This window comes from Gopherus evgoodei, chromosome 3, assembly GCF_007399415.2.
Source record: "Gopherus evgoodei ecotype Sinaloan lineage chromosome 3, rGopEvg1_v1.p, whole genome shotgun sequence".
NCBI lineage: Eukaryota > Metazoa > Chordata > Testudines > Testudinidae > Gopherus > Gopherus evgoodei.
The window spans coordinates 94,784,530-94,797,290 of NC_044324.1; the positions used below are offsets into that span (position 1 = coordinate 94,784,530).

General features: G+C 38.0%; 1 protein-coding gene across 2 annotated transcripts in view; it reads right to left on the bottom strand.

The window, feature by feature from the left end:
- Positions 1–4,737: 4,737 nt before the first annotated feature.
- Positions 4,738–12,761, bottom strand: part of CDK19 (cyclin dependent kinase 19) — a 232,839-nt gene continuing 224,815 nt past the window's right edge. For both annotated transcript variants that reach the window (XM_030556124.1, XM_030556123.1), the window contains exon 13: positions 4,738–9,400. In XM_030556124.1, the coding sequence (XP_030411984.1) occupies positions 9,269–9,400 (132 nt within the window). In that variant the 3' untranslated portion in view covers positions 4,738–9,268. The remainder of the gene's footprint in view (positions 9,401–12,761) is intronic.

Sequence of the window (12,761 nt, forward strand, 5' to 3'; positions counted from 1 at the left end):
AAAAGAGGGACAAATGTTAGTGGAACATGCATTTACATTTTACATTGTGAGTCTTCTCCTATGGAGCTGAGAGGATGCTGTTAGCCAGAACAAGTCAGGCACACCCTGGAGATCTGACTCAGGTATGTTTCAATCCATGTCACACAACAGGCAGACAGGGTTTAAAGAGAAGGAACGAATGATCCTTTTGACATTAGAACATCACAGATTCTTCAGAAGAATTGATCAAAGCAGGAACCGCAACCACAATAGGGAGCATTCAGCCACTCGCTGTACTTGGTGATCACTCAAAATTAGTGCCTGTCATTCTACCACCTGATTTTTGGATAAAGCTGGTAATGTTAATGGCAGCTGAGATGGGAGAAGCATCTGAGTTGCAAAACCCTCCCTCCAACACACCTGAACCTGGTGAACTGTCATGATCATAGACCAGTCTTTCCATGGAACAGACAAGAAAACAGGTGAACATATTTCCATGTAAATACTACACACCAAAAACATTTATATACACATGATGTGGTGAGAAAATACATCAGACCCGCTTCTGCACTTACAGCCCTGTCGGGTGGGAAGACGTGCTTGTAAGGGCTTCAGCTTTAAGTCCTCACTTCCTTACGGTTAAAAATGAATTGCCACCAAAAACTCGATCGCTTGCTGAAGTTGCATTTGTAACTAGAGGTGCATGTTCTGGTGTTCTGGATGTTTTACGTTCTTAGCAGGTTGTATGAGCTTTAGCTACGAATGGAATTTTTATTAGACTTTAAACTTGTTCAATTAATACATTCTGTAGAACTGTGAATTAAGCACTCTTGAAATGTACGAGATTAGCGCCTGAAAATGGAAGTCTTATCTAAATATATACAATACGTACAACACAATGTCAAATGAAGCTCCCTCGACCAGCTCAAATACCTGAACCCTGGAGAATTTTCATAACTCTGCAGTATTGGCCTCTCCCCTGAGACTTCCAGTAAGGGTACCAGTTTGTGTCAGTTGGCTTCTGTAATGTGGACAGCTGCCTATTAGGAACTGGACTTTGCCCATCACACTCAGTTCTTACAGGACATCAAAAAGCCATCAAATGGTAACAATTTGCAGTTGCTGCTGGCATAGGGTGACATTAAGGTGGCAATTCAGAGGTGAACATCTGAGCATGCCACCCCTTGAGCCATCTAGTCTCTGTTGAAAGAGTAACTGTTACGTAGTTTGTAGCTTCATTTCCAAAACAGCTTGTGAACATCCATTATAAAATGGAAGCTTGGGAGCCTGTGATTTGTATGTAATTTGTATGTACATTGTGGGATGCTGGGTGGTTTTGCCTCACAGCACGGAGTTCTAGCTTAAATAATGGATTTACCCTCTTGTAACTGTAGAAATGGAAGCTGGTCATGTATACAGATGAAAAAAGTTCTCATGTTACTCATTTGAGAATGTCTGGCCTTGAGCATCCTAAGCTGGGACACACTGTGTATATCTGAAACCTTGCCGAAACATGAATGTTGAGAGTTGCTATACATAGTTATTTTGGCTGTTCAGGGTATGCTGTTTTATCACATTTTTGGCTAACAGACCATGTCTCAACACACACACACATTTGGATGTATGAATAAGCAGAATAACTAGGAAACTTGATTACAATTTTTTTGTAGGTGTCTCTTCAGCATGCAGAAATGTGGTAAACTGTATTGGTAAGAACCCATCAGCTATACTACACAGGGAGATTTAGGAGATGTCCTGAGACATTTTGCATGAGCAAACCACAGTGAAATGTTACACAGGGGTTGGCCTGCTGGAGGAATCCTGGAGTCTAAAAGCAAGTCTTTTGACTTCTACCTGCCTAGCATAAAGGTGTTACCATAGATTGCATGGAAATAGTCATCAACTAAGCACTAATTTTAGACATCTCATGTGTCCTTCCTGTCTTTTCCACATTCTTTTCCTTCTAAAGGTTTACATTTGTAAAGGTGCTCTCAGTTTGAAAGTTCCCCCGCTGAAGTAATTTTCAGGTTAATTAAAATGAGGCTACTTCGCAGCATAGTGTGCATCCTCTCAGTGTGGAACTGCTGATTTATGCAAAGTGACCTAGATTTTGGGTTTTTGTGTTGTTTTTTTTTAAACTTAGGCTGGAAAAGTCTGATGACATTGGTTATTTCCATTACTGTATCACACAGAGTGCCTCAATCAAGATTGGGGCCCCATTGTCCTGGCCCCCTGCATGTATACATTACCTACACTGCTTGTATTCTCAGTTTTTTGTGGGATGGAGACAGTATAGAACATATCATTATGATTAAATTTCATATCATAGGTTCTGTGTCTTCCAACAGAAGAAATCTATTGATTCAAAAATCACATTTAAAAATGAGAGAAGAGTCCTTAGCTAATTTGTTTTTAGTAACTCTCACTGCTAGTTTAGATTTACATCCACAGAGCATGACTCCAATTTAGCAGTGACATTACTGGGGCAAATAGATCCCTTGTTTAACAACTGATTTCAGGCATCAATTTGACTCATTTTGTTTTATTGGCATCTAAAATGCACTGATATGGAATGGCACCTAAAAGCAACATAGCCCAGGGAATGCTTTGCTGACTTATTTCATTCACAGACAAGAGAAGACAAGATTTTTAGCCACATGTTGTGAATGCACATAATAAAAGTACGCAATTTACACTTTCTTCCAAATTCTTCATCCTATTTAAGGGACTCCAAAGAACACAATCTCACAGATAATGCTTTCTCACAAGTACTGCACATGCATGCCAGGATGTTTATTTTCAAAGCTAGAGAGACTGATCCTGCGATAGTGTTTTTATACAAATACCTAAAATAAAAATATTATGTATGCAGGCAATAACCGTCAGATTTTAAACATCGCCAGAATGAGGGATTATGACTTTTAAAAACATTTACTGTGGATATTATTGTTGCATAATAGCACAGTATTTTACAGGCTGATTGTATCTAAAGTCCCATTACTCACATCCTTCACAGTAACATTATTTGTTTCAATCACTATAATGGTTGTGCTAATAAATATTTAATTTATTAATGAAAAAATCAATCCCTGCAGTGTCTTGACGCAACAATATTTTTCTTTCTGAATATTAAAAAAATGCAAAAACAAAATCACATTTGCTGACCACGCATCGCTCTGTGTTGGAAAAGAAGGGCATGAAATTCACTTGCATGAAAAACCAATGTCTGTTAAATAGTATTTCCAGGTCAACGTTATCCTTTGTTGGTCTCTGAAACAATGCTAAACTTCTGAGTTTATCTAGACTGAGTTAATAATACCTAGCATTTCTGTAGTGCTGTACATTTTCAAAGTACTATACAAAAACTAACTAATCCTCAAACTACTACTGTGAGATACCCAAGTATTAGCCCCATTTTATAAATGAGGAAACAGACAGAAAGGAGAAGTGACTTTAAGGCCCCACAGATTCAGTAATAGAGCCAAAGTGTGAATGCAGGACCCTGATTCCTAAGTCTGTGCTCATTCCTCCAGACAACACTGCCTTCCACACTCCCTCCATCAATATTTGTAAAAACACCTGAAGTAAAAATTTATTGCCCTTAAAGTTTCAGCCTGATTTTCTGTTCAGAACTTGTATCTTGCCATCAGCAACAAATATTCTCTTTGACACTTTTTGTTGCCTCTCCTCTGCTTTGGTGCTAACTCTTAGCATAAGCTTGTCTCAGCTTTAAACACTGTCTTTGCAGCCCTTACCCATAAATGGCTGGATGCTGCAGGGCTGATTATTCTTTAGATCATTAGTCATAAACTTAGCTCTTTGACACAGAATGCCAGACCTCAAAGGCTGGCATCCAACTTAAGCACACTGCAGGGAATGATGAATGATCTCTGAGACAATGCTGTACATTCCAGTGGACCAGGGATTTCGAAAGGCTACTGCTGCAGCACTCCACCAAGTACAAGCAGAAGAGGGAAAAAACATAGTAAGTGGAGTAATGTAGGCAGAGAATCCTTTATATAACCATGTCTACCCCCACCGGCTAACCAGCCATCCTCTCTTCAAGAGGAATAAACATAACCACACATGTTGCAGCCCCTTGGAATGCTTGATGAAAAGATTCCTATAATTTGTAAATATCATCTGGAAAATGTTTTGGGATCCATCTAGGTGAAAGATACTACACACTGGAAATGCAAGACACTAGTGCAGACACAAAGTAAAGAAACTTCTGATACCATGCATGCATAATATTAAACCTAATCCTTGGACGCATCAGGGAGGAGGAATTGGTCAGAACTCTTTATTTACTAGAAGCCAGCAGTAATGACAAGGGTACAGCACGTTCTTACCTTGTCCTAAAGTTACAGCAGAAATTCAAGCCTCCTTTTTGGTGTCAGTCGAGAAGCAAGTGAGTGGCAGCCATTCTCTCACACACGGCTGGGATGAAGAAAATGGGTGCAGTTTATGGAAAACGCAGTATAACCACCATCTCTGAAAAACTGACTTGTGGAGTTATAATATGCAGGCCAAGGAAGCACAGAAAATCAACCTGAAAAACAGCTGAGTTCCCCAGCTCATGTTCTCCAATCTAACATGCTGTTACCTTAGACACTTGTGAGAATTATATTCAAAGATAGCCAAGAAATGGGATTGGGGGGGGGGGGGAGGAAGAGGTAAGCGGGCGCGGGGGGGGGGGCTAGTTTCCAAATGCACAGCTTTTTTAGAAGACAAATATGTAAAATCACCAGGTTGGTAGTTTTATATTTTTATAAGTGGTATCCAAGCTGCATGCTAAATCACTTCAGAGAGTACACCAAGCATTCCACCTGTTTTGTTTTTCCATAAAGCTTCATTCTATTTCCGTACATACAAAACACGAATACCCTCTTGGGTATTTAAAAAGGCTATAAGTCCAAACTGGAGGTTTTACAAGCTCTGTTTTGTGTGGTTTATGATGATATAAACATCTGAATACAATTACAGGTCACAACTCGGCAGGATACATTGCTTCTTTTGTAACTCAGTGTCTTATGTTCACAACTTTCCAGCACACTTCTTTGATTTGAACCTTTTATTATTATTATTATTATTACAAATGTATATTATTTGTATTAAAAAAATTCACACTGAAGCAAAGTCAATTCAATTTCATGACAACCAGGAATATAAAATAAATGCAATGAACTTATAGTTCAGTTTTAACAGTCATTTCAAGAGCAACATGAGGACAACTTAAAAGCAGTAAACTCTTAGCTCTAGAATGAGAAACAAATATTTTATTTTGTGTTTTTGCAAACCCATCAGCATGGGTATTGCTGTATGTGGCCACCATAGAGCTAAAGCAGCAAAGCTTTGTGGCAGCAGGAAGAGCATATGCAGTAATCTATAATAAAAACTACAAAAATGAAGGATACGTGCATGAAATTATAAAAAAATAACTGAAGAGCAACAGACACACTTCCACCAATAGCAAACATGGGAGAACACAAACTAGAACAATTTGAAAAGTATACTACATTACACAGATAAAAAGTTCTTTAAATTGCTGTTTAAAAGGACATCTTCAGTCCACATTTTGTGTAATACTTTTTAGTGTCTACACAAGACAGGTTTTTAAAAAAATTAAATAGTATTAATTTACTACTAAATATTTAGGAGATAACAGTGCATTAAGGATTTTTTTCATATAGTAATACATATCGCTCCTGTGTGGCGACACTTTTAGAAGATTACATATGGCCTTATGTACAATACATTTATTTAATCCTAAAACAATTCTTTGCTTAATGGTGTTTAAGTACCATTACTGAAGATTATGAAGGGGAACTAAGCTTTAATATGTTTATATAAAATATTAGACATATCTGAATACTTCAAGCTACCCCCAACCCTCCCCTCAGATTGCTCTTCCCTCCCCCTCCCCCCAAAAGATACAGTGTCACAGATACAGTGCAGGACTCGCAGCTTTCACAATATTCTTCCTTCATTGTGCAGTTTGTGCTACATAAACTTCACCAATGTAGACTATGCTGCTAATCCCATTCCTCACTCTCCTGTCTTCTCCAAAAACCAGATGAGAAATATTGCAGGATGGTATTTGACTGTCCACTGTTTCACCAAGGGAACAGGAATGAGAAAACAATCAAGTTGATGTCACTTTCCATTTCTAGTTGCCAGTGTGAAATACCTTTCTGAGGGCACACAGAGGTTATGGGTAAGGTCAAAACTGTGAATAATAAGTGTCAAGTACCAAAACTCCACAGGTAGAAAAATATACATGATCCTGGGTTCCCATAACATATTACATGATTAACCTCTGAATACAAAGAGCATTTTTCCTCATGAAATTACCCCTTAACAAGTCTCTCTCATCTTGGCTCCCATCCACCCTGAAATTCACACATAGCTCACCAGAAAAAGCCAAATATCCGAACACCAACTGACAAAGAGAGAGAAAGCGAGCAAACGTGCACAGTAAACATTTTTAAGCAGTAACCACTGCTTTTATTTATTCTCCTTTCTACTTATATTTTGAAGGCAATGGAGGAGTTAGCTCAGCTTTGCACGTGCACAGAAGCTGCAAGGGGCTAAAGCACAGCAAGCAATTTAGATCTAGCAAATACAGAATTATCTATTCAGTTTAGACAATGGTGATAGCAGTCAGTCATTCTAGGGGATGGAAGCTCATTGAATTAAAGAACATTATAATGCTGTGTATCTTTGCATTCCACACATCATGAGCCTACACTATGATACAGCTTTGCTGGCACTATAAGAGGCCAGCTTAATTACAAGCAGATTTTTGTCCCCCTGCCACCATCAATAATTTGATGATGAATAAAAGCAGGTGGGAGGGGGACAAATGTTAAACTATTGTGTTACAATAGGCAATGGTGTTTTGAGAGGACAGAGGGCTATGAAGAAGATAGGAGACAATGACCAGGAGACAATGTCCGGAGCCTGATATCCAGAAAACTGGAAGCCAGTCACAAGAATATCCAATAAATGTTGTTGTAGGGCAGGGGCAAAATTCTCCTTCAGACAGACATGGGACTCCCACTGACATCATTAAGAGGTGGGGACTTGCATCTTTCGAGCCCAGATATATTGCAAGCAGGTAAAAAAATTTACTAACAATTAAAATCAGTTCCTGCCAACTAAGTTACGCAGAAGCACAGGCCATGTAGTATCACAAAGAATAAAGGTGGAAAGTATCCAATAGGAGATGGTTTTGTCCTAATTTATATTTTCCTTCAAATTGCTTCATCTCATTTTTATCACTTCCTGCCCATGCTATCTTCAATCACTTTCCAGAGAAGCCTGGTGCCATCGGCAAACAGAGCAAAGTCTTGTGGCAGCTGGTGTGGCCAAACCAGGTTTCCAACTGGTTATAAAAGCAAAACATTTTTGTGAGAGGAAAAAAGCATTTAAGGTGACTGGGAGCACACTCTCAATGGAAATATTTATTACGCTAACTGGGACAAAAAAAATTCTCCTCAGAGCAAACAGATCTACCACCTGCCTAGCTTCTATCACAATTTTGTTGTGGAATGTATAGTGTTTATGTCTAAAGTCTTGCATGGATTCAGGATAGAACACAACTAACCATGATATCGCACTGTGTAGTGTAAATGTCCGCAATATCATTGCTTAAACATAATTTGCTCCTTTCTTGACTCTTCTCCAGCTATCAATTAAAAAAGACTGGTGCTGCTCATACAGCGAAGAACATTCTAAAGTACGTGAATGTCTTTCCAGTTTTAGTGCAATCAAATTCATCAGCCTTATTTCTAAACACAGAAGGAAAATGGAGCTGCTCCAAATTATACATTATGTGTCTCTGAATACCTGTGGTGCCGAATGTTGGATAATGATCCTCCGATTATGCTTGCAAGCTCTAATTATTTACCTGGGATAGACTGCTAGTAACCCATCCACTTATGGTCCTTAGGCACAATCACAACGTGTTTGCTCTTGGGAAAAAGAAACATTTCAGTGCAACCAATCTGGATTAATCACAGCAATGTGAAGAATAAAGAATTTGCGTTATTAAACATGAAAAATGAAGACAATTTTCAACATGCTCTTCAAAACATACAGTAAGTTCTCTTAAATTTGATGATTGTATATAAAAATGGACAATTATTTGTTTTTATTTTATAATCCTTTACATTTTTGTCATCTTTATACTTAGATAATTGATTTGGGGAAACTGACAAAGGGAGACTGCATCAGAGAAGCCAGATATATAGAGCTCCCACACACATTAAAGAACTGGTTTTTTGTTTTGTTTAGTTTTGTTTTTTTAAACAAGGACTAGTATAAGTCCTCAACCACATTCTCTCTTCTGCTGAGATCATAGGGCACTAAATATATTTTCCTGGCTATTTTGGGTGCCCAGCCAGAGAAGACGTTCCATTGCATTCCATTTCTCTGTTCCAATGGCGCTCCGAAAGCATCTCATTTTCATGTAAGTATCATGCTTTAGTTTAAAATAATGCTTAATTCAACACTACTCAGAACATGGTCATAATATGTATGGGATTCAACATGAAAGATTTAGGAAACATTCACAATCTTCTGTTTGGTGTACAGTCCAGTACCATGAAGCACATTAGCTGCTGCAGAGACTTGGGTTGGTTTTTTTTTTGTTTTTTTCCCCCCCTAAGACGTCGCCTGAATACTAGACTAATACAAACAGAATAGTAAAATACTCTGGAACAGTAAAATTTGCTGTTCTTGACATCCATGAGGAAAACAGTAATATCTTGTGAAAAAAACATAGTGCTTTTAAAAGGTGCATTATACCTGTATAGCTAAACTGGTTTGCCTAGTATAAAACTAACTATATACAAGCTTGAAAGCCTGGGAGTTCAAGATTTTAAAACTTTAAAATCCCATTAAAGAGATTTGAAAAGATAGATTTATGGCGATCACTACAGCATGAGAAAGGTGCACCAGGAATCCTTCAAAAATTCCAAAGATTAAAGAAGTTAAGTGCTGGGTTCAGATCAGACGGTTTCATTAGAGTTACCACAATGGAACACATGCGAGGGAAGCGCGGGAGGGCAGGGGGCACTTCACAAGAATCTCCTTTATGGCAATAAAGAAGGAACAGAGTCATTGAAAAAAAAATCTTCAGTAAATAAAGTTTTCCTTTTATAATTGTGAACTTTAAATCTGTATCACAGTTTGCATTTTTGGTTCTTCTCATTGTTAGGAACTTCATATTGCTGGAGTCTTTTGACTTTTAGTCCATTCCTTTCTAAGCGCAGTCTATTAGGTCTCAGTACCTATGAGACTGATGAGACTGATGATACTGAGAGCTCTGTTGAGATGATGTGGAATAGCCCATTGTACTCTGGGACTGAGAAGATCCCTGAATGTTGCTTTGGTAACTCAGGCGTGAACTGGAGTGCTGGGGAAAAAGAAAATGGAAAAGAAATTAAAACAGCCTGTTAGAACAATGAGGCAGGGAGCTTTTTAACTCTAAGAGGCTCATTCAAATCAAAATACTGGGTGAAAGGTGTTTGACAGGCATGGAAAAAGACAGATGTTATAATCCAAGACCATTTAAAAATAATTTGGAAGTGATTGAACCCCATTGCTAACTCTTAATCTTTGTTGTTTCTTAATCCCATGTCTAATGATTGTGATTTATTTTTAATAAATATCTATTTTATTTGTTATTTCTATGCCACTATTAACTAAATAACAAATATAAGTGACTGCCAGCTCCACACTCTCATTCTCTACCTCGGGGGTGGGGTGGGGAGAGATTAGGTGTGCTAGAGAGGCAATGTATTCAGTTCCAGAGGAGATGGAATAAGAGTAGGGAAGAAGTGGGAGAATATGACTTAAAAGATACCCCAACATCTGACTGGGGAGACTTGTTGATAAGTTCCAATAATAATAATATTCTAGAACACATCTCGATTCCTGTTCTGGTGCTCCATTTACTAAAAATAATGACATTTACACAGAGATGCTAGTGAGTACATGTGTGCAAGACCTTAGTATTTAATTCCTGAATTCACTCTTTAAATTGCCAGAGTTGTGAAACAAGATTTCACAGAAACAGAAAAAAAGTTTGTTATTCATTAATCTTAATATTTTATGTGGAGCAGATCAGCTACTTTAAGAATTTCAAAATACTTGTACAGTATTTTGCAGATTCATAACAAAACAGTGATTCAATCTGTTCATGCCTTCCAGTTTCCTTGCCAATAAACAGTTAAGACCTGATAGTATGTATCATATCATATAATACTTTGTATAAAACATATGTAGCCCTTTTCATGTAAAATATTTCAAGGTCCTGTATAAATGATCAGATCTGGCCTTCAGATCAAATAAATGCCTGTGTACCCCTGGTCTTAAATTTTGTTTTACACAGCTCTGATCCTGTTGCCTTAACATTTAGCATCCAGGCATTCAACAAAGAACAAAAATTAAATAGTGCTCTGTCACCAGCTACGATAAACATTAATCTAGTCCAGGGGTTGGCAACCTCTCAGAAGTGCTGTGCTGAGTCTTCATTTATTCACTCTAATTTAAGGTTTCACGTGCCAGTAATACCTTCTAAAAACGTTAAAATGTCTCTTTCTATAATATAATATAATATAATATAATATAATATAATATAATATAATATAATATAATATAATATAATATAATATAATATAATATAATATAATATAATATAATATAATATAATATAATATAATATAATATAATATAATATAATATAATATAATATAATATAATTAATGAAGAGGTCAACAAACATGTGGACAAGAGGGATCCAATGGACATAGTGTACTTAGATTTCCAGAAAGCCTTTGACAAGGTCCCTCACCAAAGGCTCTTACGTAAATTAAGGTGTCATGGGATAAAAGGGAAGGTTCTTTCATGGACTGAGAACTGGTTAAAAGACAGGGAACAAAGGGTAGGAATTAATGGTAAATTCTCAGAATGGAGAGGGGTAACTAGTGGTGTTCCCCAAGGGTCAGTCCTAGGACCAATTCTATTCAATTTATTCATAAATGATCTGGAGAAAGAGGTAAACAGTGAAGTGGCAAAGTTTGCAGATAATACTAAACTACTTAAGATAGTTAAGACTAAAGCAGATTGTGAAGAACTTCAAAAAGATCTCACAAAACTAAGTGATTGGGCAACAAAATGGCAAATGAAATTTAATGTGGATAAATGTAAAGTAATGCACATTGGAAAAAATAACCCCAACTATACATACAATATGATGGGGGCTAATTTAGCTACAAGAAGTCAGGAAAAAGATCTTGGCGTCATCGTGGATAGTTCTCTGAAGATGTCCACGCAGTGCGCAGAGATGGTCAAAAAAGCAACAGGATGTTAGGAATCATTAAAAAGGGGATAGAGAATAAGACTGAGAATATATTATTGCCCTTATATAAATCCATGGTACGCCCACATCTCGAATACTGTGTACAGATGTGGTCCCCTCACCTCAAAAAAGATATTCTAGCACTAGAAAAGGTTCAGAAAAGGGCAACTAAAATGATTAGGGGTTTGGAGAGGGTCCCATATGAGGAAAGATTAAAGAGGCTAAGCCTCTTCAGCTTGGAAAAGAGGAGACTAAGGGGGGATATGATAGAGGTACATAAAATCATGAGTGATGTGGAGAAAGTGGATAAGGAAAAGTTATTTACTTATTCCCATAATACAAGAACTAGGGGTCACCAAATTAAATTAATAGGTAGCAGGTTTAAAACAAATAAAAGGAAGTTCTCCACACAGCGCACAGTCAACTTGTGGAACTCCTTACCTGAGGAGATTGTGAAGGCTGGGACTATAACAATGTTTAAAAGGGAACTGTATAAATTCATGGTGGCTAAGTCCATAAATGGCTATTAGCCAGGAAGGGTAAGGAATGGTGTCCCTAGCCTCTGTTCATCAGAGGATGGAGATGTATGACAGGAGAGTGATCACTTGATCATTGCCTGTTAGCTTCACTCCCTCTGGGGCACCTGGCATTAGCCACTGTCGGTAGACAGATACTGGGCTAGATGGACCTTTGGTCTGACCCAGTACGGCCGTTGTTATGTTCTTATAACTAAACTATTGTTGTATATAAAGTAAATAAAAAGTTTTTAAAATGTTTAAGAAGCTTCATTTAAAATTAAATTAAAATGCAGAGCCCCCCCGACTGGTGGCCAGGACCCAGGCAGTGTGAGTGCCACTGAAAATCAGCGTGCGTGCCGCCTTTGGTTACCTACCCCTGATCCAGACTCCACTAAAAAGATGAATAAATGAAAAAATGAAAAGGGTCGGGAAGTTAGACAAAAACCAAGCAAACCAAGAATTACAGTTGTCATTCTTAGAAATCATAGAATCATAGAATATCAGGGTTGGAAGGGACCTCAGGAGGTCATTTAGTCCAACTCCCTGCTCAAAGCAGAACCAGGACCAATCCCCAACTAAATCATCCCAGCCAGGGCTTTGTCAAGCCTGATCTTAAAAACCTCCAAGGAAGGAGATTCCACCACCTCCCTAGGTGACCCATTCCTGTGCTTCACCACCCTCCTACTGAAAAAGTTTTTCCTAATATCCAACTTAAACCTCCCCCACTGCAACTTGAGACCATTGCTCCTTGTTCTGTCATCTGCCACCACTGAGAACAATCTAGATCCATCCCCTTTGAAACCCCCTTTCAGGTACACCTCTACCTCGATACAACGCTGTCCTCGGGAGCCAAAAAATCTTACCAGGTTATAGGTGAAACCGCGTTATATCACACT